At 42.8% G+C, this 16199-nt stretch overlaps 1 protein-coding gene across 3 annotated transcripts in view; it reads right to left on the bottom strand.

The window, feature by feature from the left end:
• The window catches only part of LOC137377558 (serine/threonine-protein kinase PAK 3), a 283689-nt gene that overhangs the window by 73005 nt on the left and 194485 nt on the right, over positions 1 to 16199 (bottom strand). For 2 of the 3 annotated variants that reach the window (XM_068047299.1, XM_068047300.1), the window contains exons 4-6: positions 7989 to 8142; positions 3678 to 3734; positions 455 to 492 (exon numbers count right to left, since the gene is read on the bottom strand). In XM_068047299.1, the coding sequence (XP_067903400.1) occupies positions 455 to 492; positions 3678 to 3734; positions 7989 to 8142 (249 nt within the window). The remainder of the gene's footprint in view (positions 1 to 454; positions 493 to 3677; positions 3735 to 7988; positions 8143 to 16199) is intronic. The other variant, XM_068047302.1, reaches the window with a different exon arrangement.

Raw genomic sequence — 16199 nt, 5'->3', positions numbered from 1 at the left:
ACTCCTGTGGGAGTGGGGGAGGCTGTAAAATTCCTGGTGTGTATTCTCCCAGTCATTGTATTTAAAAGAAAACTACATTTTGCTGCATCCTATTAGTTTTAAAGGAATATGCACTCTTATCAGTATTTTCTGCTACCAGTGTATCAAACAGTCTGTTAATACTCATTGTCTAGTCTCACACATGAAAAATGACCATTTGGGTAAGTTACAGGAGGGCTGCCAGTGGCCAAAGAATGAGGAGTCAATGCTTTCAGGAGAGTAAAGGCAGAGGGTGAGGGAGAAACAAGAGGACATGGAATTGAAGACAGACTTAATGGCTGCAAACTGTAAGCTTCCAAAGCACAAGTTCTATAGACAGAAAGATTAATATGAAGAGTTCATGACCTTTCACATGTTGTTTGAGAGAATTAGATATCAGTCCATCAATCAGCCTATCTGTTGCTTTCATACTCACCAGAGTATTTGCTGCAATGTATCCATCAGCTGGTTTATCTGCAAAGGTTAAAAATACATAGCGTATGTAGTTTTATACAAGAAGTACTGTTGACATTTTTTCCAAACAAAACAGATTCTACACATACATTACTCAATATCGTTGAAGGCGGATTTGATTTTCAGAAACACAACGGAATATGTGTTTTTAGGAACAAGAAATAATAGCTTGGCCCAAGTCCATCTCTTTTTAGTTGGTCTCAATCCTGTCTCTCTCCAGGAACAAAGCTAGTTGCCTCTGAACCCATTTATACTTCTTCAATGGCCTTCCTTGGTAACTTAACTTCACAATTCTTTAGTCCTTTGTATAAAGAAATTCTGTCTGAATCACCTTTTTGTTCCTAGCTCATTCATTTTTAATTTGTATCCCTTATGATTTGAACTCATTGTCTAATCAATATTTACAGGCAGAAACTTAATTACCCTTCATAATCTTGAAAAACTTTTGACGTTGATGTATTAAAAGTTATAACATTTTAATCAGCTCCAGAATTTGACTTTTTTTTAACACTCAATTTATCATCAAAAGATCGCATGGAAACCTACTCTCAGGTCAGATACGCTTTTCATGATGCGATTTCATCTACACAGATACTGTGATTGCACTGCCTATCCGGTGATAAATTGAGACTATTTTTTATGTGATGTAGATGTGTCCTACAGGGAAAGAAAATAGTGTCTTCTGTTGTATGCTTGAAGTAAACTAATCTTATAATAATGTTTCTGGGGTGGGAATGTGAGGCACATGCTCTATATTGCCTCAAGTTCATTTGACTCCATTAAACAATATAGTTTAGATTTGTCTAAGAGTCAAGGACAGAGTTTCAACATATTTATAAACAAGAGGGTCAGATATTTGATTATTCCAAAGCATGCAATACTTCAATTATTAGTTTTATCGGTGGTGTATCACAGTATCCTATGAAACTCCTGATGTAATATGGTCCATGCATAAATGATAGTTTCCCTTTTATTGCCTCAAATATTTGCTTCTCCTTTCCTAAAGTAACTAGCTCATATTGGGTTACAGTTCCACCAGTTTTGGCAGCCCTCCAGTACCACATTCAAATGGCCATTCTTGGTATATGAACCTTAGTAATAAGTGACAACACACGATTGTACTATGGGACTGTCCCAGCATCAATGGCAAAAACCCAGGCCTTTTTTTTCACTCCCTATTCTAGGGATGCTGAGGCCAATTATAGCAACTTCATAACCATCCCAGGAAAGATCAACTAATTCCTCAAACCTTGGACTTTCCTGGTCTGAGCCATTGATGGCCATACCGTCAGCTGCCTAAGGCCTAAGCTCTGCAATTCCTTCCCTAAACCTCTCTACCTCTCTCCTGCTCCTTAAAACCTACCTTTTTGAAGAAGAATTTGCGCACCTGTTCTAATAACTCCTTATGTGGCTTATTGTGAAATTGTTTTATAACCCTCTTGTGAAGCACCTTGAGATATTTTATTATGTAACTGGTGCTATATAAATGCAAGTTGTTGTTGTTTTACAGCTCAGAATCAAAGCAGAGTATGGATTTACCAATTGAGTAGCATGATGGAAATGACAATCCAGCTTCAAAAGATACAAACTTGCCATAATAGAAAATGGAATCCAAAGGTGGAATATTCTGAGTATGCGCTGAAACTCTTACTGTCTGCACAAATCATCTAATGAAAAATGACTGGGTGCCACCTGCAATTTTCCAACATGTACTGGCATCAGGAAAAGTTCCTCACAAGCTGCACATACTTGGAAGATTCACCTGTCAAATTTAAACTTGATGTCAATCATTTTCAGTTGCCTTACAAACATTATTTGGGTTACGACCACCAGGGTACATAGCCTCGTCAGAGGAGCAACTAATGAGAGATTGGACAGACCGACCAAGAAAGGTTTGATCAGGACTCTCAGCACAAAGCATACAGATAGGATACGACCATGTTAACCATCGTCATTCATCTGCCATTAGTCAAATGAAGGATCGATCAGGTGCAGCACTGCTAAATAGCACCCAACACTCTCACCAGAAATCTGACACCCTCCTTGCCGCCCCAGAAAATTTCCATATGAAAGGTAATTATTTAAGTCACCTAAAATTAAGTAAAATAAATAAATGATTTTGTTGCTTAATTGCCACCCTCAAATGCAAATCTAGAATTTTTTTTTAAAGTCATTATTGTACCTTTCAAGTTTCCTGCAAGGGAAGTTTTGTGCATTAATGAAGACTACTGGGTAGAGACAAACACACAGAAGTTGGCTTCCATTGCATACTGGAGGATACAAATTTGACATTTAGCTGGTTCAGCTCCCCAAAAATTGAGAACTTGTTCAAACTGAGCCATAAATTGAAATCTTAAAGCTTAACTTTATTACAGGGGCTCCTCTGGATGATTATTCAGATACAGCTGAAGTTTGCATTAACATTGAAATCAGAACCCCACATTTAGACTAGGACAGCACATGGGCACAAAAGCATCAAAAGTACGAGGAGGTACTCAAACACAGCAGCACTAAAATCAGTGAATACAATATGCATGGCTAACCAGAAACTTGCACTCCCTCCAAAGATTGCAATGGAGTTCCAACAATCTGATCCATACAGCTCCCCGCCCCACCAAAGACTGCAAGGGAATCCGATGGATATGGCCCTTCCTCAAAACTGCAAGGGAATTCTATGCTCATTGTTCTCCCCAACACACATGCACATGCAACCTCCCCCTACCTGCAGCTGTGACAGATCAGAAGCATCCCTACCCAACGAGACACTAAGTTCGAAACATTTTATATACACATTGACCTTTATAGATTCGGCGTGCCATGAACAAAATGTTAATAGGATGCAAATCATATATAGTCTGTGCTGACCCGTTACAGATTATCCACGCATAGAACTTTCTGGCAGGATGCAAAATCTGATCCCACATATGCACAGAGATTGTTTTTCTCTATGGAATTTTGCAGAATTTTTTTTAACTATCTGAATGAATCCAAATTTAGTCAAACTTTAATTCTTTAGATTTACTTTGCAGAGGTCATGCTTGGACCAGTCTGGATCAGGACTGTCAATCTGGTGCCCATCCCTAAGGATTCCCTTCTGCCTTTTTTTTTTCACTATCGTACCCTGCCTCCCAATCTACCAGTCAATTTCAAATCAATGTCATAGATTCAAAAATCAGGCAACCAACCAGTTATCTCTGTGCACTTGTACTGCTTTAGAAGGGGGACCATCAGTGAATAGACTGCTGCAATAAAATTCAAACAGCTTTTAAGCGAAATGTGATTGGAATGAGAAATTACAGAAAGTCTCATATGAAGTATATATACTTTATTGAAATGAGTAACCAATAAAATAGTGATAAAGACATATAAAATGACTGAAAGTAATACTGTTCGAGGGAGTGGAAGCGTGCGGAAAGGACAGGAATTTGATTTTATTCATAGAGCTACCAGTAAAATTCATATTTTATAATAAAGCTCAGTTTAAACAGAATTACAATCCACTGCAATATCATCTTGGTAACACCTTCATCAAGATGTGTTTAGCAACATTTTTGCTTTGCAAGCAAGTAACACAAATAATGCAAATCACATCAAAACTGCCACAATATCCCTTATAAGTGGCATCATTGTGGTGAAAATGCAACATGTCTCATTTGCCTCTTTTAAAAGATTTATCCATCACTTTTTTAAGAGCCTTTAAATTGTTTAAAAATAAATTACTGCTGATAATTGACACTAAAAACACTTCAATATATACAACCAGTTTATTGCTTGGTAATCTAACATTTTTAAAAATTCTAAAAACTACCTGCATCATACAATGCAACACATCCAACCTCTGACCTCTTGTCTTCATTACACTTTGACCTATGCCATACCTCCCCCAACACACCCATACTGCAACAAAAGGTCAAACATAAACCTTTTCAGGAAAAAAAAACAAAATCCAGGAACACATGTAGGGAAATTGCAGGTTGTAATTAAATCTGATGGTGTCATGTGCCCAAGTTTTGCTCTTTGGGGTTGAAATTTCTCAAAGGTACCATTTTTGATTAACATGCTCATGTAAAATTCTTATGCGCTATTTCAATGTATTAACCCATTTAAAAAGACTTAAAATTGTACACATAAGAAGTAACGATAACACTCTGAACTATTTCTACCCCTTGTTTGTGATGGAATGCAATTACATTTCTGCATGCAACTTACTTCCAGCATAACTATCTATTATCCTGAATATGGTTGGCACTAATTATTACTCCAGACAATGCACTACTAACCATTGCCCCATTATATAATATTTATACTCATTGCAGAAAATCCCAGTAAAATGCACTACAAAATTTCTTGATTCAAGCTGTTCATCCTGTCATGTCACATTGACATGCAGACCTTTTTGCAGCTCAGCTATGGTAAAATGAAAGCACGTAGGCGCAAGGAGGCTGTCTGCAAGCTGATGAATTAATGATGTCTGCATAGCAGGCACAAATGCACAATAAAGGCCTCAGATGCCACTTGGAAACAGCCATTGTGACTTTGGACGATATCAAATCAGCTGTCCGTTACATCTCTCTCCCGATTTCACTGAATGTCAATGGAAATGAGAATTGGGAGAGACGTGTAATGGGTGACTGGTCCAATAACTCCCATTACTGGCCAAAGCCAAAATTACCCCAAGGGTCTCTGATTTGAAGAAATGCAAAAGTAAGTTGCAGGCCTTCAATAACACACTCTTCTTGTCAAGTGGCATGGCAGTGTAGCATTTTGGAGCACCAACATGTGATGCTACTAAGGGGATGAAGGTGCTTTTCTCCTACTTTTCTGGATCCCTCAATTTCCTTCTGCAAATTGGAACCTCAAAAGGGAGGGGGAAGCAGAGAAACAAGCAGAAGAAGTCAAGTCATTGTAGCACTCTTAAATACCTCTTACTGGTTGGTACAAGAGTGGCACAGAGGGAAGCCTGGGAGCAGAATGTATATCTCACCATCGCAGCAAAAGGATAGAGAAAGAAACAACAATAACAATTTCAGAATAATACAGCGGCTGAAATTTCTGTCTTCACTAACTTTAGCAAAAAAATAATTGCAAGTATGCAGTAGTGGAATATCGCTTTACGCTTATATCTATTTCACTAATATTAACAAATACTGGAAATTTAGTCCTAAAGTTATCATTATGACTGGTTTAGATAAGGTAGACAACGAAAGCTGTTCCTATTAGCTGTACAAGGACTAGGGGACACTGATTTAAGGTTTTGGGCAGGAGATGCCAGGGGGATGTGAGGAAGAACTTTTTTTATGCAGCGAGTGGTAATGATCTGGTACTCTGCCTCCGAAGGTGGTGGAGGTGGAGACAATCAATGATTTCAAAAGGAAATTGGATGAGAACTTGGGGGAAATAAACCTGCAGGGCAACTGGCATAGAGCAGGGGAATGGGACTGATTGGATTGCTCTACAGAGAGCTGGCATGGACTCGATGGGCCAAATGGCCTCCTTCTGTGCCATAATGACCATGACGCTAGTGAGTTTGTACACTTGATTCAGATCTACCTAGGGATGAAAGTTCCCTCACTCTTCCACCTGTAAGGGCCCTTAGTGAAGTGCACTTAGATAGTCTTTACTGTTTATAGCAAATGTAGGTGCAGAGAACTAAACTGCCCTTGTAAATTACACAATGATTTAGAGGGACAAGGGTGGTTTGTGTGGAAATTTAGGTATTGCACTGATCTAGGGTAAGGTGTGGAAAGTTCTTTTGAGGTTGGGGTAAGTCACAATATTGGGCAGTGTCTACTCTGTGTCTAAGCATGACTTAGGAATGTGTTATATTAAAAATGGGTAGGGGTGGGGGATTTTCTCTGTATGTTAGGTAAAGCAAAACTGTAAATCTGTTCATAAACATTATGATTTTGCTACACCGGACGTGCAGAGGAAATCCTCCCCCCGCTGTCTAAAGTCAAAGTATCTTTCATTCCACAATCACTCACATCCCCAGCCTGACGAGGGCAAAACTTCACTAAGAGTTACCATTTAACCATCCTTTATCTTTATCACAAATTCATTACAATGCACCTTGTGCCCATAGTGTAATGGAAGCTCCACATTTTTAAAATGAAACACATTTACCTCCATGACTTGTTAAATATGCTGTACAGCTGCAAAATCCAAAAAGATAGTGCACCATTGAGCATAACCTTATGTGAGAACAGCTCAATTTGTTCTTATTTATGGCTACGGTTAAACTCGACTGACAAAATGACAGCATTGCAAAGTCCTCTCCTGCTATTGGAGAAGCTGTGTTTTTGTGAGCATATTCTCCATCACAACCCGTACAGATAATCTGGATGAATCGTGATCATTAAGTTAAAAACTGTGCTCCTGCTGAAAGAATAAGCCAAAATGCATTCATATAATGTAAGAACCCTGCTTCCCAGTAAGAACCAACCCATGAAGAGCGGAAATCTCCAACTTTCTTCACACCTCTGCTGATTAGGAAAAAAAAGCACTAACTTCCTCTTCTCTTCCCCCCTTTCCCTTTCTGTTCCCTTCCCTTCCTCACCCTCCCCTCCCTGACATCCCCTCACCACTTCCCATTCTTTCTTGCCCCTTTCTCCTCTCTTCCCTTCCACTCCCCTCTCCAGTTCCTCCTCCTCCCCCCTTTTCTCCACTCCCTCATGGCCCTCCTTTCCTTTCCCCTCTCTTCTCTCCTCTTGTCCCCTCTCCACCGCCCTCCTCCCAGTCTCACTTCCTCTGCCATCCCCTGCCTCACTCCCCATCCCCATCTTTTCCCTTACTTTCTGTCCCCTCCCAAACTCCCCCACTCCTTTTTTCCCACCTTATTTCATACACAGTCTTCCTCCCATTCTCACCCTCTGCCCTGCTCTCCTTCCCAGAATCCTCATTTCCCTCTCTCCTCTCCCCCCTCACCCACCCCTAGTTACCTTTGCTCTCTCCACCTCTCTCTCCCATCTACCTTTCCTTTCCTGCCTTGGTCCCATTATAATCCCACTTTCTAATCCTGCTTGAGTTAAAAAGTGCCCTTGCTCTTCAATCACTGGGGGAGATTGTTATTTAGAAAAAATATATTAGTCAATGAAAATGTTAAGACATGCAGATATGATCGTTTATTTAACATTAGTTTGTTACTTCTTCTGAGAAAAGCCACAATATTATCGTATAATTTTGCAGAATATTGCACAGATTCAGGTGTTAGATAGCAGCTTCCGCACAGCCTTTACAACTAAATTTAGCACATTAGCGACATAACAGAAAAATTGTATTTAGTGCATGACAATAGAAACCTGTGTCATTTTAAATAAGCAATTCAGTATACAAATAGATATAACCAATATGTGCCAGCGAATTTTAAGGCTGTTTTTCAATCTTACATTTCTATAGACATTTACAATCAAAATCCCAGCCTGGCATTCTAGAGGTTATGCGTGGGACTTATGGTACACTTGAACAAGATACTGCATAGAGAGATTACAGATCCTTACCTCCAGAGGTGAAACTCATATATTTCTGATTATTGACAGTCTCTTTGGAATCGTAGAATTTCAGGACATCCAGAACAGCCTGAGGGTTTTTCTTTTGCTCCAGTTTAGTGATGTTTGACGTCTGTAGAAGTCTTGCCCATTGCTCAGGAATGCCCTAATTGTAAGGCAAAAAAAAATAAAGAGGCATTGAAGAGCCATACTCAAAAAGAGTATTTAATGCAGTCAATAGGTACTGGAAAACATGCTAATATTTTACTCAGTCAGTAAACTCATTGCACTCAGAGAAAGATGGATAAGTTGTCTGTTTCTTTCCCATTCTCTACCTATTTTAATTTATTTACTTATTGATTTAAATCTACTTAGCATGAATAGCTCATTAAGATGATATACCTTCTATCCTGTGGGTTTTGGAGGCAGCACAGGAGAACGTTAGAGGAACTATGCAGATATACGATAACTAGCAGCTCAACACAGGCAGAGAATCTGCTCCTCCCACAATTCCCCCACCTCCGTGACGCCTCGACCCAATTCTTCAACTTGCATGGCTACAAACGGAAGCACCTTAGAAGGATTCTGCCTTCGTAATGATTTCCTGAAATCTGTGCTATGAGGAGTTTGAAATAGAAATTGAGCCTCATTCAGCAGCTGCTGAGTTACCAAGGCAACGGCTTACATTTGCAATAAAATGTAAACCAATCACACAGGAGATCCGAACATTGATAATTCCAGTGGGAGTTGCAATTTATGTAACACCAACATCACTGGATTTATTACGGATGCATTAATCATGGGGAACTGCATGTTTCTGCCAAAGACGGTAGCTTTGAAAATCAGATCGGATTCTTCTAAAAGGTTGACGTATCAGAAGCTATTCCAAAGTTTGGAAGTGAAGTTATATCAGCCACAAAAACGGGAAGATCCCAGGATCAAACCCCAAATCTCAGCTACACCTGGCAGTGGTGCCCCTGGATTAGTTGAGGGAAAGAACAGCCAATGTTCTCATTCCTAATCATTATAGAGCAATCACTCCTGGTAGTGTGTGTTTATAGACACCACAAGGATAGGAATGGGCCAGTGCAGAGAGGTCCTGCAATCAGGAAGCCTGCTAGAATGCACTGGTCAATCCTTACACATGAGTAAAAGCCTATTGCCTCTGGAAATGTTCTCTAACGAGAGAATCGATACCTTCAGGAAAGGATGGATAGACAGGCACAGAGAGAGAAAAAATAAATTGCAGTCCTCCACGTAACTCAAAAAGGGCAAGACTGATGTGCCAAACTCTCCAGGTCTTCTTTTTCCCTTAGTTCCCTTGGTTTAGTCATAAAGAGATAAAGCACTGAAACAGGCCCTTCGGCCCAAGTCTGTGCTGACCATCAACCACCCATTATACTAATCCTACATTAATCCCATATTCCCTACCACATCCCCTTCAACATTAATCCCATATTCCCTACCATTCTCCTACCTACACTAAGGGCAATTTACAATGGCCAATTTACCTATCAGCCTGCAAGTCTTTGGCAGTGGGAGGAAACCGGAGCACCTGACAGAAACCCACACGGTCACAGGGAGAACTTGCAAACTCCACACAGGCAGTACCCAGAACCGAACCCGGGTCGCTGAAGCTGTGAGGCTGCGGTGCTAACCACTGCGCCACTGTGCCGCCCACAAGTCTGCATTAATGATGGCCAAGAAAGCAACCAGGCAGCTTGGTCCTTACAAATTTACTGTCAGATCCTTCAATACATGATTTACTGTATTCCGAGAGATAGAATCTTGGGGCTGAATTATTGGGGCCCCTCAAAGATGGGAACAGAGGCCAGGGGTTCTCGTAAATACTGGCACTGGGCGGCGTGTCAATTTCAAGGCTCTGATCCTAGTGCCAGCAAAAATGAGCAGCATGGGGAGGGGGGTGCAGAGGAAGGGTGGGACAGGAATCCCGCTCTCCCTCCAATTGAGGCCAATTAACTGTTTAGAAGCTCCTTAAGAGCTTGTCAGAGGCTGACCTTTTAATTTTTAAAGGGGCGGACAGGTTACCTGCCCTTTCAGAAACTGACCAGCTGAAGGGAGGTGGGTAAAGACTGGGGAGCCAGTCATGGCTGCCCCAGGGCATTACCACAGCCCCATAAGTGGGGTCGGCGGGGCAAAGGGGTACTGGGCACTTGCAAGGGGGTGTCCTTGGTGTTGTGCAGGTGGCAGGCAGAGTGGGCACTCAGTGCCTGGGCTTTGAATGGGGCCGGCACCCCCCGGCATTGCAGAGGCAGTAGAGCAGGGGCCAAGGCCGCCAGGGACAATTGGGCAGCAGCCTACCAGAAGGAAGGCTCCAGCTGGCAAAGCGGGCACAAATGTCAGATTTGGGGCACAGTGGTGTTGAGAGGCAGAACCCTGGGCATCAGGAGGGCAAGGGGAAGAAAGGAGGGCAGGAAGACAATGGAGGCCAAACCCTCAACAAAGGATTGACAGCCAAGACTGAGCTACCTCGAGATGACTGAGAACCAATGCTGCAGGAGACTGCAACTCTCCAGACAGATGGTTACAGACATCTGTGCCCTCATCACCAAAGGCCCACACCTCACAGCACTGGTCGCCATGCCCTACCAGTGGCCATGAACTTCTTTGCTTCTGGCTCCTTCCAAGGATCAGCTGCAGACCCTAATGACATCTCAAATACAGCTGCACACCACTGCATCTCACTCGTCACTGATGTGCCTCTTTGCCAGAGCTGGTCAGCACATTCATTTAACAACAGACATGACCTCACAGGGACAGCGGGCATTGGGTTTCACCTCCATCGGTGGATTCCCCCAAGTGCAGGGCATCATCGATTGCACCCATGTGGCCATCAAGGCACCCAGTGACCAGCCAGTGAGATCCACCAACAGGAAGGGTTGCCGTTCCCTCAATGTCCAAGTGGTCTGCAAGCACAACAAGAGCTTCTCTTTTATGCGCCGGTTTTTCTGGCAGCTGCCATGACTCCTTCATCCACCGCCAGTCCAGGCTGCCTCAGATCTTCACTCCAACCCCCAATGTGCATGGATGGATCCAAAGGGACAACGGATATCCCCGGATGAAATGGCTACCAACCTTTTTACAGGAGACCCAGACACAAAGGCAATACAACCGATGCCACCTGCCCAGCAAGACAACCATTAAGCAGGCTATCGGGCTTCTGAAGATGCGATTCTTGTGTCGGGACCGGTCAAGTAGTGCCCTCCAATACCCTCCTGCAAGGATCTCGGTCATTGCGATGGTCTGCTGTGCCCTCCATAACACGGCCCTCCAGAGAGATGTAGACCTTGAAGACAGTGAGGCCCAGGAAGGAGGCAGCTCATCGGGGGTGGAGCAGGAGCAGGAGATAAGAGGAGGAGGAATTGGAGGCAAAGATATGAAGCTGTACAGAGAGTTAGCCCTGCTGCACAAGCAGGGGTAACTCCTGCCATCCTCCAGGAACAGGACCGGCCCCTTCTTGTTCCTGGCCTCCAGCATTAGATCCAGGTTGGTATCAATGAAGCAAGGGGCTGTCCTTGCTGAAGCAAGTCAGGCCTCCGGCTCCCCTGTGTCATCTCACCTCCCTCTGGTGAAATGGAAAGCTTTGGCACAAACAGCGGGGTCGGGAGCTGGTGCAGATGAGATCCGCAAATCGCAGTCCCAGAGGCGGTCTCTGGACCCCAATGCCTCCGGAACAGTCAGCAAACTTCAGTGTGAGGGCAAGGGGAGGGAACGGGGAAGCCGTTCACCTCCAATTAAGGGCCCATTAAGTTTTTGAAATAGCTTGCTAAGGAGCTGGGGATGGGGATGGGGGTGGGAGGCGGTGCGGCGAGGTCCGCACGGCAATTTACAATGAAGATGCTGGCGAGTCCGACCAGTCTGAGGGATGATAGTTCACAGCTGCCAGGATCACAGTGGGCAGGCAGCAAACGTTTTTGGTCGGAGATGAAATGTTTTGGGCCCATGGGAATCTTGTGCCAAGCGCAGACCCTTTTTTCCCATTTTGGAAGCACTGACTCACCCCTTTATTCCACTGGCCCGCCATGGAGCTGCTTGTTCTCATCGGCAAGGCAGCGGCAGGCCCCATCATGGTTGCCACCTGCCTTTGCCGTTCACACTCTGCAGGCAGTTCCCGCCTCCTGCAGATGCGCAGCGCAACTAATTGGGTGCTGAGCTCACCTTCTGCCCAATTAGGGCATTGACATTTGATGATTGTCCCGCGTTTGCGATGCAGTTGAGGGCGGGGTGGGGATCCAGAAATTATCCGGGCGTTGGGTTCCTGACCCCATTTTGAAAATTCAGCCCCAGATCTCTCCCTCAGGACAACCAGTCTCAGCGATGGCTGCCGTGGGAATCTAAATGAGTCCCACACTTCATCTGGCCTGCCTCCATTCCCACCCCCACTGTCTCTAAGTGGACTGGAAACCCGTCTCCATAGCAATCAAGGGCTCACCCCCGTGAAAATCTCAACTTCAACCAGTTTCCCACTGGAGATGAATTTCTGACCTAAAAATATACCCGGCTCCTGTTTCCCAACTCTGTGGCAAAAATTTAGCCCTTGGCCTCTACTTGCCTCCTCTCCACAGCAGCATGACCTAGATTAGAAACCTTACATCCCACAACCATCTGCCGGGAGAACATGGAGAAGCTTCATAAGCTTCAGCGATGCAGCACTTAATCTTGGTGCAGGAAAATCCAGGAGAAAACAAACAAACACTCAGTGACTACAGAGCTTTCCCTCCAATAAAGCTTACATTCTTCATAAATCATTCAAAGCCATGAGAGGCAACCTAAATAGTGAAAGTGGGGGGAGGGGGGGGGGTGGTTAAAAAATCTAAGAACAGTTTTTGTTTTTAAGCTGCCAGACCCTAAAGTTTGTTGCACAATCATCCATCCACCCCATCCCCCAAAAGCCTCTTCCCCCAACCCAGACCCCATCCTGTTACCTCCCCCAATGAAGTAATAAGGTAGGCACAAAACAAAAATAATTGCAGAACCATTTGTCACAGAGATATTGCCTACTCAAGTTCAGCTTTGGAAACAGAGCATTTACTAACCTCTGGTCTTTGCTCCTGAGCTTTTGTTAATCAGAGCTATTACTCAAGGACGAAGGCAGAGGTTAGCAGCAACCAAAGTACACAAACCAAGTGTTACAGCGACCAATTTACCACTGCAAAACCTTCATTGCCCCAAAAGATGGCGCTGGAAATATTCAAAGAACAAAGAAAATTACAGCACAGGAACAGGCCCTTCGGCCCTCCAAGCCTGCGCCGATCCAGATCCTCTATCTAAACCTGTCGCCTATTTTCTAAGGGTCTGTATCTCTTTGCTTCCTGCCCATTCATGTATCTGTCTAGATACATCTTAAAAGACGCTATCGTGCCCGCGTCTACCACCTCCGCTGGCAACGCGTTCCAGGCATCCACCACCCTCTGCGTAAAGAACTTTCCACGCATATCCCCCCTAAACTTTTCCCCTCTCACTTTGAACTCGTGACCCCTAGTAATTGAATCTCCCACTCTGGGAAAAAGCTTCTTGCTATCCACCCTGTCTATACCTCTCATGATTTTGTACACCTCAATCAGGTCCCCCCTCAACCTCCGTCTTTCTAATGAAAATAATCCTAATCTGCTCAACCTCTCTTCATAGCTAGCGCCCTCCATACCAGGCAACATCCTGGTGAACCTCCTCTGCACCCTCTCCAAATCATCTACATCCTTTTGGTAATGTGGCGACCAGAACTGCACGCAGTATTCCAAATGTGGCCGAACCAAAGTCTTATACAACTGTAACATGACCTCCCAACTCTTGTACTCAATACCCCGTCCGATGAAGGAAAGCATGCCGTATGCCTTCTTGACCACTCTATTGACCTGCGTTGCCACCTTCAGGGAACAATGGACCTGAACACCCAAATCTCTCTGTACATCAATTTTTCCCAGGACTTTTCCATTTATTGTATAGTTAACTGAATAAGTTTCTTGGTTCTAATCTCTGTTTAGTTTGGCAGAAGGGTGACAGTCATTTTTGTGAAAATTGTGGACCATTACAGCTTTAAACAATATCTGGTACACAGCAGCAAGGGGTATATTCCAGGAAATTCTGTGGTCATTTAGAAGGCTGCATGTGGTCAGCTTACACAGTTTTCATGTTCCTTTAACAAGAAATAAACTGGTCACACCCAACATCTCAGGAGTGATGTCATCATTTACCATTTCACATGATGATTTGGAGGCTGCAGATAACTGGAAATAGCAGTACTTTCTCTTTAACATGCTCATTCCTGTGCATGCTCCATATCATTTAGCAAGAAAGTTCTCTTTTCAAGAAATGGTTTGTGAAAATCTTTCGTCAAACTCTAGCGGCATACACTTATAACAAAATCTTAACTTAATCAATGCAGGCCATCGCAAAAGTAAATCAGCAACAAACATTGGTGATTTAATGTAGTTGCACATTGATCGGCAGATTGTCATTTTTATACACCATATCAATGTTTTTTAATTTGAAGTTGACTGGGGCTCAGCTTATAGAGAGAAAAAAAATCCTCTACAAAATTGGTCAGTAAAAGTCTCAACTATTTCTAAAAACATATAGCTGCTGATGCTACTTTATGAGGGACCTCTTGACATCAGGAAGAGTTTGCAGCTACACACTGCCCCTTAACTGAAGTGTCTCCTTTCTGGAGTTCAACATAAAAGCCCTTCAAATACTCTCAGGAAAGACTAGGAGGTTTTCTTTTGGAAGCACTCTCCACATACCCACTTACCCAAAATAAAATTTATTTTTAAGTTATTTATAGAAGTAAATTTCTATGTTTTAAAGGGAAAATTGAAATACAGATTTTATATGTATTCATTTATTCCATGCTCAGCACAGTATAAGTCATTGTAGGTACAGGACTTATGAATATGTTCTTTCAGTTAGGTATTTTGGTTAGTGGAAGTAAAGCAATTAATAGAAGTCCTCAGTCATAACCGACTCTCACCGTTTACAAAACACTGTCACTGCTTCATTCATTTCACAGAGGGTTTACTCTGAGGCCTTCATGCGAAGAAGCATAATGATGCCAAGTACTAATGGCCTGTCTTTACAATTATGTTCTTCCAAAATTTTATAGAGAGGATAAAGAGATTTTCATTTTTTTTTATATTACAAGTTATCGTTTATAGTGCTGGGAAATAATCTTAACGTTACCCCAGCTGCTTTGAAAGCTTTTTTGATCTGACAGTTATTCTGGACTCAATCCTTTACTCCACTCCTGCTGTTTTAAAGCTTCTTAAAAATCCATGCAGGTGTCATATAGAAAACTATTATTATTTGAAAGTGATTCCATAAATTTAACACAAATGTGAAGCAATCTGCGCTGAGCACACTGGATAAATGAGACAAAAAGGGAAAGAGGGAGTCAGACAGACAGAAAACAGAAAGAGGCAGCCAACAAGAAGGAAAGACAGAGAGGAATGAGAAACAATCTGTGTAGTGAACACTCAAAATACGAGACAGAACGAGAGAGGGAAAGCGAGTGAAAGAGAAAGTATGAACATACAAAGGCAGAGATTGTTTATTCTAGTGCTCTATAATCCATCTGCAGTGAATAAGTGTTTTATGTGCTATATAAATATGCCATTTCTTTAAAAAAAAGGAAATTACATAAAGCAGAAAGCCTTAAAGACTGAATTAATACTCAACTAGTTTATTTTATAGAATCTGGATGTCAAGTATCTTCTTTTGGATGTAATTTGACACAGATGGGAAATTACACATAGGTTTAAATGAAAATTGTTTCCCACCTCCAATTTTCTCCTCTGCAAAATATGTTAATTCCTGCTGGATTACAGTCCCCCTGGTGCTGCTCGTACTCTTACATCACCGAAGTGCTCATTCTTCAATGTGGGAGTCTAAGACAGTGATTGGCAGGAAACTAATTCACGATGGAGGATATTAAAGCACAGCCAAGTCCTGTCCATACTTGACATTCACACATGTGCCCTATCGTCAGTGGACAGAGATCACAATCAGAAACCTGGATTGATTGATTGATTGCCTTCAGTGCTCCTGGCCTAAGGAGAATTTAATTTTAGAGCCCCAACCAGGATCAACCAGACCAGCCTAGAAATTGAACCTCAAGACTGCCGCAGAACATAAAAACATAAGAAATAGGAGCAGGAGTAGGCCATAAAGACCCTGGAACCTGCATCGCCTTTCAATAGGATCACGGCT

Source organism: Heterodontus francisci, chromosome 15 (assembly GCF_036365525.1).
Source record: "Heterodontus francisci isolate sHetFra1 chromosome 15, sHetFra1.hap1, whole genome shotgun sequence".
Lineage (NCBI taxonomy): Eukaryota > Metazoa > Chordata > Chondrichthyes > Heterodontiformes > Heterodontidae > Heterodontus > Heterodontus francisci.
Note: the sequence above shows the minus strand (reverse complement) of the source record. Positions and strands in the feature narration are given on the sequence as shown.